This window comes from Balaenoptera ricei, chromosome 14 (assembly GCF_028023285.1).
Source record: "Balaenoptera ricei isolate mBalRic1 chromosome 14, mBalRic1.hap2, whole genome shotgun sequence".
NCBI lineage: Eukaryota > Metazoa > Chordata > Mammalia > Artiodactyla > Balaenopteridae > Balaenoptera > Balaenoptera ricei.
Genome location: NC_082652.1, coordinates 12,234,298 through 12,253,369, shown reverse-complemented (window position 1 = coordinate 12,253,369; position 19,072 = coordinate 12,234,298). Strand labels below are relative to the sequence as shown.

Sequence of the window (19,072 nt, the reverse complement as noted above, 5' to 3'; positions counted from 1 at the left end):
TCCACCACCTATGCTTAGTCCTGTCGTCGAAACATATCAGAAATGTGAACACGTCCAACTCATCTAAACCACCATCCTCTTTTGTCTGTATCATAGCAGCTTCCTGCTTTGATCCTTGCCCCTCACAGTCTACATTCGACATGGCAGCCAGAGGGCTCCAGGTGACATGTTAAGTCATAGCACAAAAATCCTCTGCCCCAAACTCTCCAATGGTTTTCCACCTCGATCAAATTATATAAAAGGCCAAGTCCTAATGATGACCTGAAAGGTCCTTTAAACGCTCGCCCCGTCACCTGTCTGCCCTCAGTTCCTGTATCACCCTCCCCACCCAGTCCAGCCGCCAGCAATGCTGGTTTCCCGGCCGTTCCTTCCTCACACCTGGCTGGAGTTCACCTTAGGCCTTAGCACTCAATTCCTCCTGACTGGAACATTCCTTCCCTGGGGATCTGCAATCTGTGCCCTCACCTCCTTGCAGGTTTTGACTGAAATGTCGCTTTGAGTAAGGCTTTCTCCCACCATTCTATTTAAAATTGTACCGCCCCCCCCCCATCGTTCCCTCACCCTCTCCCCTGGTTAATATGTCTCTACAGCACTTCTCATTTTCTAATATAATTAATATCTTAACTTTGTTAAGCATCGCTCTTCTCCACTAGAGTGTGAGCTCCATGAAGGCAAGGTTTTTTTTTTTTTTAAGTGTTGCTCACTGCTGTATCCTCAGCTCCTAGAATGGTGTCTGACACACAGCAGATGCTCAATAAACACTTGCTGAATGATTGAAATTCTTCATCAGATCTCCCAAATATGCACAGGGATTATAGGAAGTAGGAGGGAGACAATCAATGATTAACTTATCGGCCTGGCTTCATAAATAAAGGACTCTCCAGTCTTCAGGGAGTAAGTGAAAATGAGCAGAGCTAGGTTTTACTAGCTTTTTAACCTTTGAGTTGTAAAGTATACCAATCTAGAAAATCACATGAAACAAATGAATAGCCTAATGAATTATTATAAGGCAAACACCCTTGTATCCACCACTTAGGCCAAGAAACAGAACTCTGCAGACACCCCGGAAGCTCTCCATGGGCCCCCCCAACCCATGACAGTGACCACAATCCACACCTCCACGGTCATCACCACCTCGCTTTCCTCTAGAGTTTTTGCAGATGTGTAACCCTAAACACTCCGGACTAGTCTGTTTAGACGCTTTGAAGTCTCTGAATTCACAGGATCCCCCTTCATCTTTTTTCCCCTTGTATATTATTTGCTGAAGAAACCTGGTTGTTTGACCTGTACTTTCCCATAGCCTGGAATTTGTTGACTGCATCCACATGGTGTAGCATAACATGTTCTTCTGTCTTCTAAATTCCTGTAAATTGGACGTAGAGGCTTGATCAGATTCAGATTCCATTTACTTGGCAAGACGACTTCATAGGTGGTAGTGAGTTCCGTAAGGAGGCAATCATGCCTTGATTGTCTCTGTGATGTCAGCAGCCATTGCTACTCAAAGGCCCAGGTGTGTTAATTCATTAGCGGCCATAAAGTGGTGATATTCTAATGCAGCCATCCCTTTTAATTATTAGCTGGAATACTTCTATAAAGAATAATTTCCCCTCATCTACTATTTGGTCCCCCAGCGGCATAGTATGTAGGAAAAGGCAGGATAAATGTTCACTTCTTTCCTTTTATCATTTTCCAAAATAATAATTTGGGTTGTTATTATCCTTCAGAGGTGACCGATTAGTTGTTGTTAAGTATTAGTATGAACTCATGGAGCTAAACGTATTTGCTGTATTTCCACCCATTCTAGTTACTGTTCACAGTGATGCTCAAATCACTACATCTTTGGCCACAGGAAGCCTCCTCACGTTGGCCCCTGAATACTTCTGACATGAAATACTGTTACTTTTCTTGCTACCTGGTTCTAGGCTTCCAAGGTCATCTTTTACATTTCCTGCTCTGGACCTAGAATCAGCTATTTCTCCAAGAACTCTGGCTGCTTTTGATGGGAAGTAGAATGAAGACCACAATCTGAGTGCTAGGAATGATCATTTCTACTAGGTTGGTTTATTGTTTCTAGACCTTTTCAGTGGGCAGATAGTAAGTCTAGTGTATAAGTGTGTGTACACACACACACACACATATACCTACACCTATTTAAACATAAAATACCTCATGAATTCATACTGACACATCTAATTCAAATTCAGAACTATACAGTTTTTACCTTCTTCTATTTTATATCTATATCTTTTTTCCTCCAGGAGAATCCTGCTTCTTCAGGATAGCAGTGATGAATTAGAATATCACATAATCACTCATCTGCTTTATTCTACATCTCGCTCTCTTTTATACACACACACACACCAGCCTCAGAATAACAAGACCAATATTCTTATCACCTTGATGATTCCTGAAAACACCTAAATATTTTGTTCACGATCTCCCCCGTCCTCTGCTCATTTCTTCTGGACAGCTGTGTTGTATCTGCACTGTCAGGGCTTACAGACATCACATACAATACTTTCTCCCCTATCAACTGTCACTTGGATTTAATTCTACAAGTAAATATGTATTTAATGTTCACCACTAGTTCTTGTATCAGGGTCTTTTTGGTTATTTTGGTTGTCTGAAGCTCATTTTCTAGCATATTTTTCAGGTAGGGCTCAGAAGTCCCTGAGTTCTTTCAAGTGGATGAGTTTTTCCATAGCCCTTACACTTGGAAGTCAGTTTGGCCGGATATAAAAATACTTGGCTGACATTTTCCATCCTTGGGTATCTTAAATGTGTTACTCTTTTTTTTCTCTGGCAGAGAGTACTGCTGTTGAAAAGTTTAATGATATTCTGATTTGTTCTCCCTTATAAGTGGCTTTGTCTTTTTTTGCTTGGATCCCCCCCAAAGGACTTTTCTGTCTTTAAAATCTAGTAGTTTTACTGAAATATGTCTCAGTGCTGGTCATTCTGGGTCAATATTCCCAGATATAGTGTATGCCCTTTTAATATGTTGCTTCAAATCTTTATTTGTAGGATGTACTCTTCTTTTAAGACCACATAGAACACCATAAATGCAAACTGTTTTCAAATACCCAGGGACTGGTGCCTTAGCACCAACTACCCTTCTTCATTCCTATGCTTTCCATATCCAAACAACAAGCATCTGCCAGGAATGAATACAAAGAGGGTCCTTCATGAAAACCGTCATCCCCAAATATTTACAAACATGAGACTATTCCCTATTATTAAAAAACAACCCTGTTTTAGGTTCAAAATACTTGTCAGGCCAAAGGGTAACATACTTATGATAATTTCTAAAAAGACTATAATGATATACACGTTTACTGGCTGTGCATATTTAGTCTTTTTTTTTACCAATCTGATAAGGAAAAATGCAATATTTCATTGTTATTTAACATTTCTTCGAAGAGTGAACTTAAAGGTCTTTTTACTTGACTGCCAGCCACTTGGACTTGCTCTTCTGAGAATGTCATCCCCTTATCCTTTGAACATTTTTCAATTTCTTTTTAGAAATTTTAAGGATTCTATTGACTTTGTTTATGGTTTCTTTGGTCATACAAGTCTATTTTTTTAATTGCAAAATCATTTGTCTTTATTTTTTTAATTGCTTTTGCATTACCAGTCTTGGTTAAGGAGGTATCCCCAGATTGTACATGAAGTCTCCTATTTTCTTGAAGGATTTTCATTGTGATAGTTTTAAATTTTAGGTTGTTTAATCTCTTGGAATTTAATTTTTGTATATGACACAAGTTTTACTTTCTTCCAGATGGATATTCAGTTATGTCCAATACCATTCATTAAATAACCCATCTTTTCCCCTCTGAGTTTAAATTTATTAAATTATCTGTTATGCTGGGACATGAATTTGAATTATCCTTTGCCACTGATGTAGCTATCTATTTTTATTCAAATATTGTATTGTTTGATAACAGGTAGTGTCATAATATGTTCTAATATCTAGTGATGCAAGTTTCCCATTGTGATTATTTAAAAATTGTTTTTTCTGGCTCCTGTGAATTTACTATTCTGTATATATTTTATGACAATACTATCCATTTAAAACACACAGAGCTCCCCTCCCAAAACTCTTGCTGGATCCTAATTGGAACAGCACTAAGTTTATGCATTAATTTTGGAAGAATCAACATTTTCATGATGGCAAGTCTTCTTATTCAAGGACATGTTATCTCTTATGTTTTTCAAACAACATTCTATAGTCTGACCTAGGAAACCCATCCCCAGGAATCTAATACTCAGAAGTGAAAGCACTAGAAACACCACCCTCCACAGTCACAAAATGGAGAAAAAAGTGGTACCCATTAATGGGGGATGATTAAATAAGTTATGGTATATACTACAAAACAGTATGTAGCCATTAACAAAAGTGAATTTGATTTTTACCAGTTGATTAGGATAGATTTCCACGGGGTAATGTTGAATGAGGAAAAAAAGATACCGCAAAGTACCTATTATTTGACCTCAGTTTTGTAAAGTGATGATCCCCCTCCATCCGCATGTATATCATATTAGCATGGAAGCATACAACCTAGGTTGTCATCATCAATTACGGGAGTGGGGGCAGGGAAGGGCAGTGCAAACGGAGGGAGAAGGGAGGAAAGAAAAAAACAACATAAATAAGAAAAAAAAAAAAAAAGTCTGCACTAAACATCAAACCAAACCCAAAACAACCAATAAACTGAGTATGTATAACATTTATGTATTTAAAAGTTTATGTGTATGTATGTAAAAAAGACAGGTCGACTTTTATTTTTAAGGCTGCACAATACTGACTATTAGATCACACTTCAATTCATTTATAGATAAACCAAAATAGAAACAGAAAAATGACCTCTGCATCAGAACTCATCCAAGGCCTAGAATAGTGACACATCCTACCTCTCCCCACAGCTGTTCCACTGATAGATATTTCTCTCTCCTAAACCCCCTTGAAAACAACAAGAAAAACATCTTGCTCCCTGTTTGTGAGACATTTCACAATAATCTCTCTTAAGGAAGATGTTAAACTAGCACTCTTATCTTCCATCACTAGTAAAGTTTCCAGAACTTTTAGAGCAGAAAATCTTTTTCGTAGGTCAGTTAAGCTGGAAGCCAAGTCATCTTTCAGGTAAACTGGAAATTAACCTTCACAGCAGAAAATATAAGGCATAAAAAAATTTAAGCAACAACCAAGAGATAATGGATTCTTCTTAATCGGGAGAGATAAAAGGCTCAACCAAATATCTATAATGTTCGTCGCCAAAGTAAGATTACCGCTTACCAGAATTCATAAATTGTAAAAAAAATAATAATAATAATTATCCATTACATTAAGACATGCGTAAGAAATTTTTTTTATTTTTTTAATTCAACTCACGACAGGCAAATTTGGCGGTGGTAGATGAAGAGATGAAAACAAAGAAAAGATAATCTGTATTACCCAAATGACATACAGATACAAGTGCCCAGAGCACAGTATTTGACCCATAGGAGGATTAAATATTAATTCTCCCAAAAGGATTTTTGCACCATTTCTTTAAATATCAATTGTCTTGGTGTATTTACCTTACATACACAGACTTTTTCAAAAATATAACTATGGCAACATGAATGTAACACGAAATATTTGGAAATATGTGTACCACAGTTCAGCCACACACAAATTACAGCAATTAATTCTGGGATTATTATTAAAACACACAAACAAATGAACAAAATCCCTGATAAAACTACAGCTTACCTTCCTTCCATATTTAGGATACACACCAGTTCATCCTCAAAAAATATCTCTGGTCCCTCAAGATTCTCAATGTCACTAAAACCGTTACAAGGGACCTATGAAGAAGACACACACAAAGAGGCCTCAGTAACGAGTAATAATGTTGTTGTCACTCTCACACACAAATCTGAGTTGCAAACAAAGCTGCTCATTTCCATGGAAGTGGTAACACCTCTCCCACACTATCTTGCACCACCCACCCACTAGAGGTGGAAAGGAACATGTGGAGTAACAATAATTTGTTCAGATCATAATTGTTAGTTGTAAATGAATTAAATTTTCAAAGACTGGAATTTCTGAAAGTGATAACTCACATCGGAAATGTGAAGAAAAATAGCTCTGAAATGAGGACTAGAAATACAAAAATCTCCTAATTCACAATAACTATTCTGTGCAGTCTACGTTGTATTCACCTAGGAGTGTAGGGCCAGAGAGAGAAGTCCAGTGCTTTGGGCAACTCTTAACCGACTGGGCATGTTTCTCCTCTGTAAAATGAGGTGGTGGTAACCAATGAGCTTTAAGATCCCCTTGGTTTAAAATTCTATTACTTCTCCCACTTTTCTTTTTGAAAGTAGCCAGGAAATTTCTTGTCAACCTGTGTGCATGCTGAGAACACAGGAATACAAGGGTCCCGAGCCAAAGTAATCATCCACCCACAGATCAATCCTAAGTATACTCCTGTTATGTTCAAAGTCCTTGACACGCTTCTAATCAAGCAGAGGTACAGGGAAAGAGGGAGCTGGGGAACAACCACACCAATGCATTATTATTAGACAAAGGCACAGGCTGTTAAGTATGCATACAAAACCAGCTGGACTATACGTGGAGGTAGCAAACCAGCAGCCCATGTCCAAGTGCATCCAACACATCCAGCACCCACATACATGTACGTGCAAACACACTTAAACCAGAATGGAATACCTGTGATTATGAATGCTCTTAGCCAGCATCTGGCTTATCCAAAGTAGGACATAAATTCTGTCCATTCTAACATGAACAAACATTTATAGAAATGAATTATACTAGGAAATATCTAGTTTTATTCTCTATAGGGGAATAAGTTCAAATTTGTCCAAAGTTCAAATTTTCCCTTTCAAAACTTGAAAAGCCTTGAAAACATTTCAAAACGTATGAACTCCATTAAGTAATAGTAATTAAAATTAAAAATAGGAATTAATCGTCAGTAAACCAGGATAGTAAAATAAATCAGACTGGCTCCATTTCTAGACCTCCGATCAGAAATAAACTTAAAATATTAGCGTGGACTATTTTCCAGAATTTACAAAAAGTTAAGAATCAGGACCCAATACAGAAACTTCTGTGAGATATTTTGTGGAAGGGAAACCAACCAACCAACCAACCCACGCACTTCAGCAATGTTAAAAAACAAACAAACAAAATAACTTTCCAGGGACAATGAATACAAGACTATTTAATTGAGGGAGTAATAATTCTTGATTTACAGGTATGTCTTGATTTTAGGCATGTCTTAATCCTCTGTTACCTTAACAAATAATGCAGTTCACTACTGGTTAGAAACCTGCAAAGCCAGAGAGAAGAACCATATTAATTTTGGCAACGCTTCTGGAAAACAACTGGGTGAAATCTGTAGTGTTTAATCATGGATAATACCCCCAATCATGTGGAGGTTGCAAAATATATGTTTAACCCACTTAAAGAGAAACAATGCTGATCTGGATTCCCTCCACATAGCGCTGCGGTGATGCCTTCCCTCTCCCTCCCCCTCTCCCCCCATTCTCTCTGGCTTTAGAAAAGTAAAGCTGGCAGGGACAAATGGCTTCACGTTGCTGGATAGGAGGAAAAGGACACAATGACTCTTGCAGCCATCTAAGTGAGGAAGGGATTGTGAGAGCACTGAAAAGGGAGATGGCAAAAAGAGCTGGATGAGCTAATGCCGACAGACCCAGACGCAGACACCACTACCACGCAAATGCCTAGAGCTCCATCAACAGATCCTTACGTGCTCTGAAAAGAACCTCTTTGAGAAGGAGGCTACAATCTTCCGGGCCTCTAACCCAGCTTTTTGCCGAACTTTATACTCCTCCAACCAATTGACGTAGTCGGTGGGGCTGTAGTGTTTCATAAGGGAAGGCCACCTACAAGGAGAGAAACACCCCCTCAGCTTAACAGAGCCTCAAAGGCAGACAAACACGAATCAAAGGCAGCCTTGGAAAACAGGGAAAGCGGTTGGGTTTAGGGGTCAGAGGGGCCCTGGCGATGGACCCAGTTCAAATCTCCACCCGGCACGCACGCACTGGCTCACGGCGTGACCTTGGCGTAGCAGTATGAATACTGTGTTTTCCACTCCCCATTTATAAAATGCGGACAGTCGGAGCAACAACTATCATAGTGATGACAATCACAGTTAACATTAAGTGTGCGCCTCCTAAGAGCCGGGCCCTCCGTAAGTGCTCCCTATACATCAGCTCGTCTAATCACCACAGTAAAAGGTATAGGTCTAATCAACACCGTTTAAAGTCGATGAAAGAGGCTCAAAAAAGGGCAGTCGCTACCCCCAAGGTCGCACGGCGAGTACGCCAGGGCCAGATTTTATCCCGGGTCCCACACCGAAATCTGTGCTCTCAGCCAACAGCCAGAGGATGATGCGCCCGCTTCCTCAAAGGGCTGTAAGGAGCACTGCATCACCCGGTCCGTGTAAACATTTTAGCACAGAGTCGGGCACAAAAGAAGCGCGCATGATGGATTAGCCGTGATACCACGGTCGTCATCCTTTATGGAGGGCCCGGCTGCTGGGCGCTTCCCAATGCGCAATCTGGACACCGGCGGGTCCGCTTGGCGTGGACCGAGGGGCCGGCGGCCTGGAGGCCTTTGTCTGTCTGTCCGCGGGAAGGGGTCCGGGGGTGGGATGCGGGGGTGGGGTCCGCGCGCGGGCAGGGAGGTGGCGGCTCCGGGCGGCCAGGCCCGGGCCCCGGGGGGCGCAGAGCGGGGGCGCGGGCGGCATGGGCGGCGGGCTCACCTCACCCGGAACTGCTCCTTCCACACCTTCCCGCTACTCTGGCACAGCTCGCGCAGCCGCCGGCAGGTGCTGGAGACGCGGCCGATATCGGCGGCCGTCAGCGAGCCGCTGCACAGGATGTACTCCAGCACCTCGCCGGGCAGGTTGACGAGGCAGCTGAGGCCCGCTGCCTCAGGCGCGGCCTCCTCCGCCAGCGCCGGCACCACTTCCATCGCGCTGTCGACCGCTGCCGCCGCCATCTTGTCCGCGTACCTGGGGCCGCCACGCGCGCGCGCGCGCGGGCGCCAGGACACCCCTCTTCGCTCCGCCCACCCGCCTTGAGGGGTGGGCGCCAGGGCCGCCCCGCCCACGCCCGTGGCCACACCCCCTCGGCCCCAGCTGCTCTCGGAGGGCTGAGCTGTGGCCAAGGGAAGGAAATGCGTTTTGGAAAATAACAGCGCGGTGGGGCCCGGAAGCTGTGAATGGACAATAATAGTGGCATCCATGTTTATTATGTGTGCGGAGCGTTTCCTGTCAATGAGCTCGTCGGCCCTTCCTAATAACCCTATGAACTGTTCTTCTCCCCAAGTTACAGGTGGGGAAACTGAGGTTCAGGGAGATAGATGGACTTGTTGGGAGTCCCTTGTCCTAGATTCTAATCCAGATACACTTGACTCTGCTTGACTGTATGCTAAACAGTATGCTGTAATAATAACAAACTTAATATTCATGAGCGGGTGCCCTGCCAAGCACTCTAAATCCGTTCTTCAAGGACGCCTCATCTGAGCCCTCTGCCATAGGTACCATATTTTATATACGTCCTACAGATAAGGAAAACCTGGCTCATAAAGGTGGGAGTCACTAGTTGAAAGTCACAGAGACAAAAAGTGGTCGAACCTGGATTTGAATCCTCCAAACAGGAGTTCCCATTCACCTGTGGGTGGGCGCTCTCTTACTTACATGCCTGCACCTGTTTATTTTTCCAACTCAGTTTAGTTTCCTGACAGGCCCTGGGCTGTGTGCCTTGGGGATACAGAGGTGAATAAGACAGTGTCCTTGCCTCCCAGGAGCTCAAAGTCCTCACCCCCTCTCCCTCATCCCCACCTCCCGTAATTTACCTTGCCCCCTCCCAAAGTTTCCTGCCTTGGAAAGGGCCAACCATCCCTCCGTTCCTGCAAAACTGGAACCTGCTGCCATCCTTGCGACCTCTCTTTCCCTCACCCTCTGTATCCAAATGCCCCATAGAGGATAACATATCCAAGCCTCCATTTCCACATCTATAAAATGGGGATAACAATAGATCTTCCTATTAAATGAAACAATACATATACATCAGTTCCTGTTGCTGCATAAGAAACAAACACAAAGTCTAGGAGCTGAAAACAACCTTGTTTTTGTGCTCTTGATTTTGTAGGTCAGGAAATGGGGAAGGGCTCAGCCGGGCAACTCTGAATTGGAATCAGGTGGTAGCTCCAGATTCTCTGCTTTCAAGCACTGCATGCTTTCAAGATCCCACAGGGCCTGGAAAAAGTGTTGAGATCTTAAAGTGTGCTAGGAAACACTATCTGTATTCAAATGCCCAACAGAGGTTAAGTTCTCTGTGCCTCAGTTTCTTCAGAGAAACTTTTTTGTGGGAACAGGAAAGCAATTCTCTTTTCTAAAAGATCACTCCTAATATTTCTCAAATCTATCTCTTTCTCTGTCTCCTCAGCCACTGTCCCCATCCACGTCTCCAGGGTGGCTCTTACCAGTTCAGGCCTGGCCCTGAGAATGTGAATATCAGCCTTGGTGACACGCAGACCTCGGTAAGGTTTGCAGCCTGTTAAGTGGAAGGCAGACCCCCACAGCTGCACAGGTGGTTGGTAAGACATTCTTATGAACGACTATGGATTTCTTTTCAATGACAAATTAAAATTAAACTCTCCTGCCAATCCAGAAAATCCTCCCCAAACCCTAGGAAAGAAGGAGAACAGTTTTATTGTTGAACAAGCATTAAACTAGATGGTGATGCACATCACAGGTAACCTGCTAATGAGATTGCAAAGACAGAGAGAAATCCCACCCTTTTATATACAGCCAAACATTTCATCGTATACATGCTTCTGAGATTAATGGTGGCTTGTAAATTACCATGCACTTAAAAAGTAAGAGGACCTGATCACACTTTCCCTAGTTTATTCTTTCCAAGTTCATCCTAAGGTCACCTGGCAAGTGGGGTACACACTGTACTACCTGACTTTGTCTCAAGGAATAATAAAATTGCTCATCTTTGTGATAAGCTGGTGGTTACAGCCTGAAAGCGAGTGCTCAGACTTCCACATCGCCGGGAGAAAAGGACACTACCTTCCTTGATATTTACATTTCAAAGAGATGGTTCCCAGGCCCTTAAGAGAAACATTTCTGGGCTGTGACATTGGCAAGAGGCTTATTTAGCTTTTGAAAAGATTTGCAAAATGTACGGTAGACATACAGTGGAGTAGTATTCAGCCATGAAAAGGAATGAAGCACTGACACGTGCTACAATATGGATGAACCCTGAGAACATGATAAGTACAAGAAGCCTCACACAAAAGGACAAATATTGTATGATCCCACTTCTATGAAACATCTAGAATAGGCAAATTCATAGAGACAGAATGTAGATTAGAGGTTTACCAGGGGCTGGGAGGGAGGAGGGAATGGGGGGTTACTGCTGAATGTGTACAGAGTTTCTGTTTAGGGTGATGAAAAAGTTCTGGAAAGAGATAGTGGTGACAGTTACACAAGATGAATGCCCTTAATGCCATTGAACCGTATACTTAAAAATATTTAAATCGTAAATTTCCTGTTATGTATAGTTTACCATAGTAAAAAAATAAAAACAGCACCCACAGAAAAGATTTACATCCGTATCAAAGAGACAGAGGAAAGATTTACACATACAGAATTTGTCAAGGAAATACTCTAAGAAAGGAAGGAGGGAATGTGTCTCTTTCCATTTTGGCAACAGGGAAAATTCTAAGTTTTTAAGGTACCCTTTCGCTGAACTGCTGACTGTATTTAACCCAGAGCTGGTCCCCGCTACCTGAGTTCCTATTTAAAATCCCCTAGCAAAAGCCCAAATCCTTGACTACCCAGAGTTCCTCCTGGGTGCCCTCTCCCTGCTGTAGCAAAAGAATAACCCTATCTTTGTGGACCATCGGTGTATTTCTGGTTATCTTTGGCTGGAGGACTTCGACGTTCCTCTCCCATGAGATCGCCACAGTCCAGCTAGAGAGACCATTTCAATCCCCCTCAACATCTTCTATGGCTTTCCTTGTTCTCCAAATAAACAAACACATCCTTTCTCTTCTGATAACAGCCCCTAGACTCTCCCTCCCACCTGCTAATTCAGGGCCACTTTCCTGGAGTGTCTGCAGCTCCCACTCATCCTTTAGGTCTAACTCAAGCACTTGCCTGCAGAAACACATGTCTGCTGACCACAGACTAAGTCTGCTTCTGTCTCTGCCCTTGCAGAACCCCTTTTATTCATTCAGTACACACTCCCAAACTGTCATAATACACACCTTGGTGTGATTATCAGATTCACCCACCAGCACGGGCCGATTCAGGCTTCGCGGGGTGTGGACAAAGAATGTTGCCTCCCATTTCAGTAAACAAAGAATGCTGCAGCCATCAAGCCATCAGCTGCCCCCGATGGCGCACCCTGAGGGGAATTCAGGATGGAGAAAAACAGGGTACTGGCCCTACATAGTTAAGATGCCTATCAAAGGAATGATTTTAATAAGCCCAGACTCTTGCATATTTTCATACATAGAAAAGCACTAAAATCATTAACTTGAGATGTCTGTTTTTTTGTGATTAGCAGTAATCTTTTGATGTTTGACTACATGTTTTGTTTTTTCAGCAAAAACTCCTGTATATCCTGGCTCCTCCCTTTCCACTTCGGAACAGTTCCCCAGAGCTATCTGAGAGGCTGCCTTCCCTGGCCAGAGCCCTCAGTAAGGTCCCCAAATAAAACATAACTTGAAACTTTTAGGTAGTGCTTCTTTTTGCAGTCAGTAGGGGCCTGAAGCTTTCCTGTTTGGAGGCCCTGTTTTATTTTATTTTTTTTTGGCCGTGCCTTGCAGCTTGCGGGGAACCGGGGATCAAACCCGGGCCCTCGGCAGTGAAAACTTGGAGTCCTAACAACTGGACTGCCAGGGAATTCCCTGGAGGCCCTGTTTTAGAAAAGGAACACACAGGATGAACTTGTAAGTCAACAGGAGGGCATTTATGTAGAATGAGGAAAGAAGGCACCTTGGATGAGGGGCCCAAAGTTTATCATTAATTCGATGATAAACACATTTCTTCCTATAAGAGGTAACCTCCGTAAGAGCAGGGCCTCTGTCCCATTTTGCTCAAATATTTACTGAAGGTACTGCTAGGGTGTATGAGAAGGCTTTGTGCTATCGCCGCCCAGTCACCCCTGGATGTGTGTGGCTTTTCCCCTCACCCGCCCAAGTCTCCTCAGAGTCACCTAATTGAGGAGGCCCTGCCTGGCCACCTCATTTAAAACCCTCTGTCACTCTGCCCTGCTTTGTTTTTCTCTAAAATTTCTTACCACCATCTAACATACTCTTCAAAAAAAAAAAACACTTAACTTATGTCTCTCTCCTTCCAGTAGAATGTGAACTCTACTGGTTGCTCTCCAATGTCTACAAAAGAGCTTGACACATACTACGTCCTCCTTATATTTCTAATGAATGAGTGAATTAATCCTATGGGTGCAGCGCAATTGAGCTGGATGTATTTTGCATGTGGGGTGGAAGTGTATCTTTGAGGGCCAGAGAGTAGGCTATGGTAGGCTGAATAATGGCTCCCACAGACGTTCACATTCTAATCGCTAGAACCTGTGAATAGGTTACTATGGTGTGTGGGTTTTTTCCCCCCCAACGTTGCCAAGCGATTCTCCGACACCAGCTGGGTGTCCTACAATTCAACTCAGTGCTGACACCATCTACCTGATACTCTCGACCAGGAGACAGATCCCACAGGTTAAGGGTTCAGTCCTACCAGACTGCCCCCCCCGGCCCCGCCCACATCAGAAGCCACATTGCAAGTCCGTGTTGTCACCTGTGCTTCTGCCAGTCTGGCTACAGCTCGGAGCTCCCCATGACGCCCCTCCTTGTGTTTGATTAATTTGCTAGAGTGGCTCACGGAACTCAGAGAAACGTTTTGCTTACTAGATTAACCAGTTTACTATAAAAGGTATAACTCGGGAACAGCCGGATGGAAGAGATGCACAGGGCAAGGTATGGGGAAAGGGTGTGGAGCTTCTGTGTTCCCTGAGCCCATCACTCTCCCCAAATATCCACATCTTCACCAACCTGAAAGCTCTCCAAACCCCGTCCTTTTGGGTTTTTACGGAGGCCTCATTCCATAGGAATGATTGATTAAATCACTGGGCATTGGCGATCGATTCAACCTCCAGCCCCTCTCCCCTCCGAGGAGGTCAGAGGCATAGGACTGAAAGTACCAACCCTCTAATCACCTGGTTGGTTCCCCTGGCAACCAGCCCCTTCCTCAGGTGCTTTCCAAAAGTCACTGCAGTAACATAAACTCAGGTGTGGCTGAAAGGGGTTTGTTAATAACAAGACACCTTTGTCACTCTTATCACAGGAGATTCCAAGAATTTTAGGAGTTCTGTGCCAGAAATAGGACCAAGACCAAATATATCTTTCTTATTGTAAACCACAATATCACAGGTATCTTACATGGCAAAAGGGACTTTGCAGATGTAATTACGTTAGAAGTCTTGAGATGCAGAGATTATCCTCTACAATCTTGTGGGCTCAACGTAATCACAAGGGTCCTTATAAGAGGGAAACAGGAGAGTCAAAGTCAGAGAGAGGGGATGTGACGATGGATACAGAAGTTGGAGTGATGCTGGGCCATAAGCCAAGAAATGTGGGCAGCGTCTAAAAGCTGGAAAGCATAAGGAAATGGATTCTTCCCTAGAGCAGTAGCAATAAGAAATCAATACAGATTAAATACAGATTTTACTTTTCTATTGCTGCCATAACAAATTACCACAACTTAGGGGCTTAAAACAACATAAATGTATGATCTTATGGCTCTGGATGTCAGAAGTCTCAAATGGGTCTTACGAGGCTAAAATCAAGACATCAGGAGAGCTGTGTTGTTCCTTCTGGAGGCCCTGGGTGAAAATCAGTTCTTGGCCTTTCCCAGCTTGTAGAGGCTATTTGAATTCCTTGGCTCATAGCAGCATGACTCCAACCTCTCAGCAATAAAGCAGTATGCCAGGGAGATTTTGTGACTGTTTGTTACTCAGCATTATTGTGGCAATAGGTAACAGTTACATAGAAGCAGGTAAAATGCACGCGCGCGCGCACACACACACACACACACACACACACACACACAATTGCAAAGCAGTACCTCCACGATGCCAAGCGATTGGTACAGGCAGGAAGTATAGTTGGTGGGTAGAGGAGGGCTTCCCTGAAAAGGCAGTGTCTGAGTCCAGCTCTCAGCAATAGAGGCGGGATCCGCAGAGGTGAGAGGGCAAAGTGGGCTTTCTAGGTAGGGGGTGTGCCAGAAGCAAAGGCCAGCCAGAAGGAAAATAAAAGCTGTGTTTAGAGACCTTGGGGCGAATCAGTGAAGCTTTGCATGGAGCAGTGGCCGAAACAGAAACCCAAAGGCTGCTTGTGGCCAGAGCGGGCACTGAGTGTTGGCCGGAGGGGTTGGTCTTCCCCCTCTGGTCCCTGGCGGCCCCGAATGCCTTTGAGCGAAGGTGAGACGGGCCGAGAGAGATGTTTCTGGAAAGGCAATCTGGGGGCAGCGTGTGCCTTTCAAGGAAGGCGATACTATTAGCACCAGCTTGGAGGAACATGGAACAGGTGTCTCTCTTCCTGCAGATTTTGCTGGCGGCTTTTCTGCTAATAACTGCATTCCCATTAGCGACTCTTTTTAAAGCCTTCAAAATGAAACTGATTCAATTACTCACTGCGTAATGTTTAATTAATGCCACAGATACTACACCTTGAGTTGATAGTATGTCTCAGAGGCTTTCTCGCATTTAATAGTTTCTTTTCCCCAACACATCCTTATGAAATGTGGGGCTCATCACCCTCGAAGATCTCAAAATTCCTGGAAACAGTAAATTAGTGAGGAGAGAGTGGGGCTCCCAATATCAACTTCCAACCTCAATTCTGAGTTCCAGCTGAGAAAACCAAGATGCCTAGAAGCCAGGAGACCACCCACTCCTGTCCTCCCACCCTGTTCCCAGGTCTAGTAATAACAAAAGACTTGAGACTTAAAAAAAAATCACTTTACTAATTACTTTGGTTTTAATCTTCTGCTATTTGATTAACTTAATCTTATTTTCCTCCAGAGGCTATTGCTAAAGTGATTTCCTTTTACTGATGTGGGTTAAGCTCTATATTGATTGTAAATACTTTCCCTGTTTTTGCTTCCTTGGCGATTTTGCCAAGGGTACAATGAAAAAAATAAGAAGTACATTTTTACTATTTAACTGACTGCAAAGCCCATATTCTGTAATGATCTGCAGTGATTCAAAAATCCTTTTTCCCTCCTCCCCTACTTGTTTTCCATCCCCTTCTCCTTTTGATTTGTGGTTGGGAAGGTTCTGTTTTGGTGTAAACTTGGATTTTTCACCTGGTTGCCAGGCAACAGAAGCCACCCCATTCGGGATGCATATAAATGTTAAATTGTCCCCAGCCACGTTTGAGGCCGGGCCTGTCAAAACTCCAGTGTGTGTATGAATCACGTCGTCGGGGAGCTGGTTAAAAACGTGAGCGGTGTCAGACCTTATCCCCAGCGAGCGCTAATGAGCAGGTGTGGGGAGAGGCCAGGACCTGGCTTTTAAAACCAGTGGCCCCCGTGATGGCAGGTGGTCTGGGAAACGCAGTACCTAAGTATCAATTGACAAATGGCATCAAGATGGGGCTGTTTGGACTTCCCTGGTGGCGCAGTGGTTAAGAATCCGCCTGCCGATGCAGGGGACACGGGTTCGAGCCCTTGTCTGGGAAGATCCCACATGCCGCAGAGCAACTAAGCCCGTGCGCCACAACTACTTAGCCTGCGCTCTAGAGCCCGTGAGCCACAACTACTGAGCCCACGAGCCACAACTAATGAAGCCCACGCGCCCAGAGCCCGTGCTCTGCAACAAGAGAAGCCACCGCAATGAGAGGCCTGCGCACTACAAGGAAGAGTAACCCCCACACGCTGCAACTAGAGAAAGCCCGCACGCAGCAACGAAGACCCAACGCAACCTAAATAAATAAATAAATAAATAAATTAATTAAAAAAAAAAAAAAAAGATGGGGCTGTTTGAGCTTCAGTAAGAGAAAAGGGCTGAGAAAGTTGGAAGGAACCAGAGCTAGAACCTTAGTTTACTTGTGTATAGGACTCCTCGATTCTATCCTATTCTATTCCATTCCATTCCATTCTGTTCCATCATGTTATATGTGTGTTGCCTATATTAACTCATTTAATCCTATCGCATTCCAATGAAGTCAAAATGATCACAGCCTATTTTACAGTGAAGAAGTGAAGGTACAGAGAGGTTAGGCAACTTATCCAAAGTTGCACAGCTACGAAGTAGAGGAGCCAGGATTTGAATTGTGACGGTCTCTTAGCAGCAGCACTGTGTCGGCTGGAAAAAAACGCACAACCTGAAAGTTGAGAATTACGTTTTATGTGGAACCTTACTGAGAACTCTAGTCCGGGAAGGCAGCCTCTCGGATAGCTCTGAGGAACTGTTCCAAAGAAGTAAGGGAGGAGCCGGGATATATAGGCGTTTTTGCTGAAAAAAACCCAAACAAACATGTAGTCAAATATCAAAAGATTACTGCTAGTCACACACACACAAAAACCCCCAGCTATCTCAAGTTAATGATTTTAGTGCTTCTCTATGTATGGGAAGATGTAACAGTCTGGGCTTATTGAAATTATTCCTTGGATTTACATCTTAACTATCTAGGGCCAGTATCTTGTTTTTCTCCATCCTGACTCCCCTTCCAGGTACGCCATGGGGGAGGGGTGGGCTGCAGAGGCCGACGGCTTGATGGCAGGCAACATTAGTTGTTTACCGGAATGGCAGGGAACATTCTTTGTTTACTGAAATGGCAGACGACATTTTTTTTTTTTTGGTCCACAACAAGGTGGTGGTTAAAAATTCAGATTCTAGAGCCGGACAGTCTGGACTTAAACTCCACATCTAACATTTACTGGCTATGTTGACTGGCTGACCTGCTTTCGCCTTAGTTTCCCAGGTTTTAAATTGAGGAGAGCAATGGTAAAATGTCAAAGTATTTTTGTAAAGACTGGCATTTGATAACTGTTAGCCATTATCTTAATTCATTTTTGTAGGACAGCGTGGATCCGGGTACTGAAGCATCCCCTGACTCCTGCTTCCTCTCTGATCTGCATCTCATGTTTGAACTTGGGCCTGAGGCTGAACTTGCCCTGATGGGGCAGAGGTGTCAGGAACCGTGTGAAGGGAGTGTTTGCTGTTGGATAAATAACTCTGTAATTTAAAAGGTTGACTATCGAATGGTTTGTGCTTTCTGACCTGGAAATAGGTGTGAAGGTCAAAATGCCCCAGCGTCTAAATGGCCATGCCCAGAAGGGCATGAGAAAGCCCACGCCCCCACTTGATCCTTTGATAGTAGCCACTCTGTCAGGGTATTTGGGGTCGGCTCCTCTTCATCTGTCCTTTTAGGGCTTTTGAGGTCTCTGCCTTTTGGAACTGGGTCTGTAGCCAGTCAGGAACTAGGCTCAGGGTCTCAGGGTTGTCGTGCAGGGAAGAAGGGCTGAGGGGGAAGGTGGTCCCGTCTCTTTGGGGGTCCTTTCTAGGGATGCAGCTGTGATGGGGGCAGAGGTGTCAGGGAGGGGGGTGGACACGATGCTAAGAAGTGTCCTCCAGATCCATGTCAGGAGTCAACGGCTCTTCCTCTGGATGCTGGGAATGCCCTCATGCCCTTGGGGCTTGGCTTCTGCTGCAGAGAGCGAGGGCTTCTTGTCCCAAATCGGGACAGCTCTGGAAGGCCATTTTCAGAATTCCCTGCAGTGTTGGCTGAAGTTTCTGTTGAGACAACATTGCAGCTCAGGCTTCCCCTCCCGCCTTCCCAAGAGCGCCCCCCGCGCCCCCCTTCAGCCTCCTGCTGCCTCTGTCTCAGACTGGGCTTCCTGGTACCCGGCCCGCTGCAGTGGGCAAAGACATGAGAAATTCCAAGCAAATCAAACAAAAGACCACGGTCAGTCGAGTCAAGTCCACTTTTTAATATTTTGACCATGATGCAAAC

The 19,072-nt window shown here is 44.1% G+C and overlaps 1 protein-coding gene across 2 annotated transcripts in view; it reads right to left on the bottom strand.

Annotated features, from left to right (window-relative positions):
* FBXO21 (F-box protein 21) overlaps positions 1-9,093 on the bottom strand; it is a 37,466-nt gene extending 28,373 nt beyond the window's left edge. Inside the window, exons 1-3 of one of the 2 annotated variants that reach the window (XM_059894985.1) lie at positions 8,784-9,093; positions 7,767-7,902; positions 5,747-5,841 (exon numbers count right to left, since the gene is read on the bottom strand). In XM_059894985.1, the coding sequence (XP_059750968.1) occupies positions 5,747-5,841; positions 7,767-7,902; positions 8,784-9,022 (470 nt within the window). In that variant the 5' untranslated portion in view covers positions 9,023-9,093. The remainder of the gene's footprint in view (positions 1-5,746; positions 5,842-7,766; positions 7,903-8,783) is intronic. The other variant, XM_059894986.1, reaches the window with a different exon arrangement.
* Between the last annotated feature and the right edge of the window lie 9,979 nt (positions 9,094-19,072).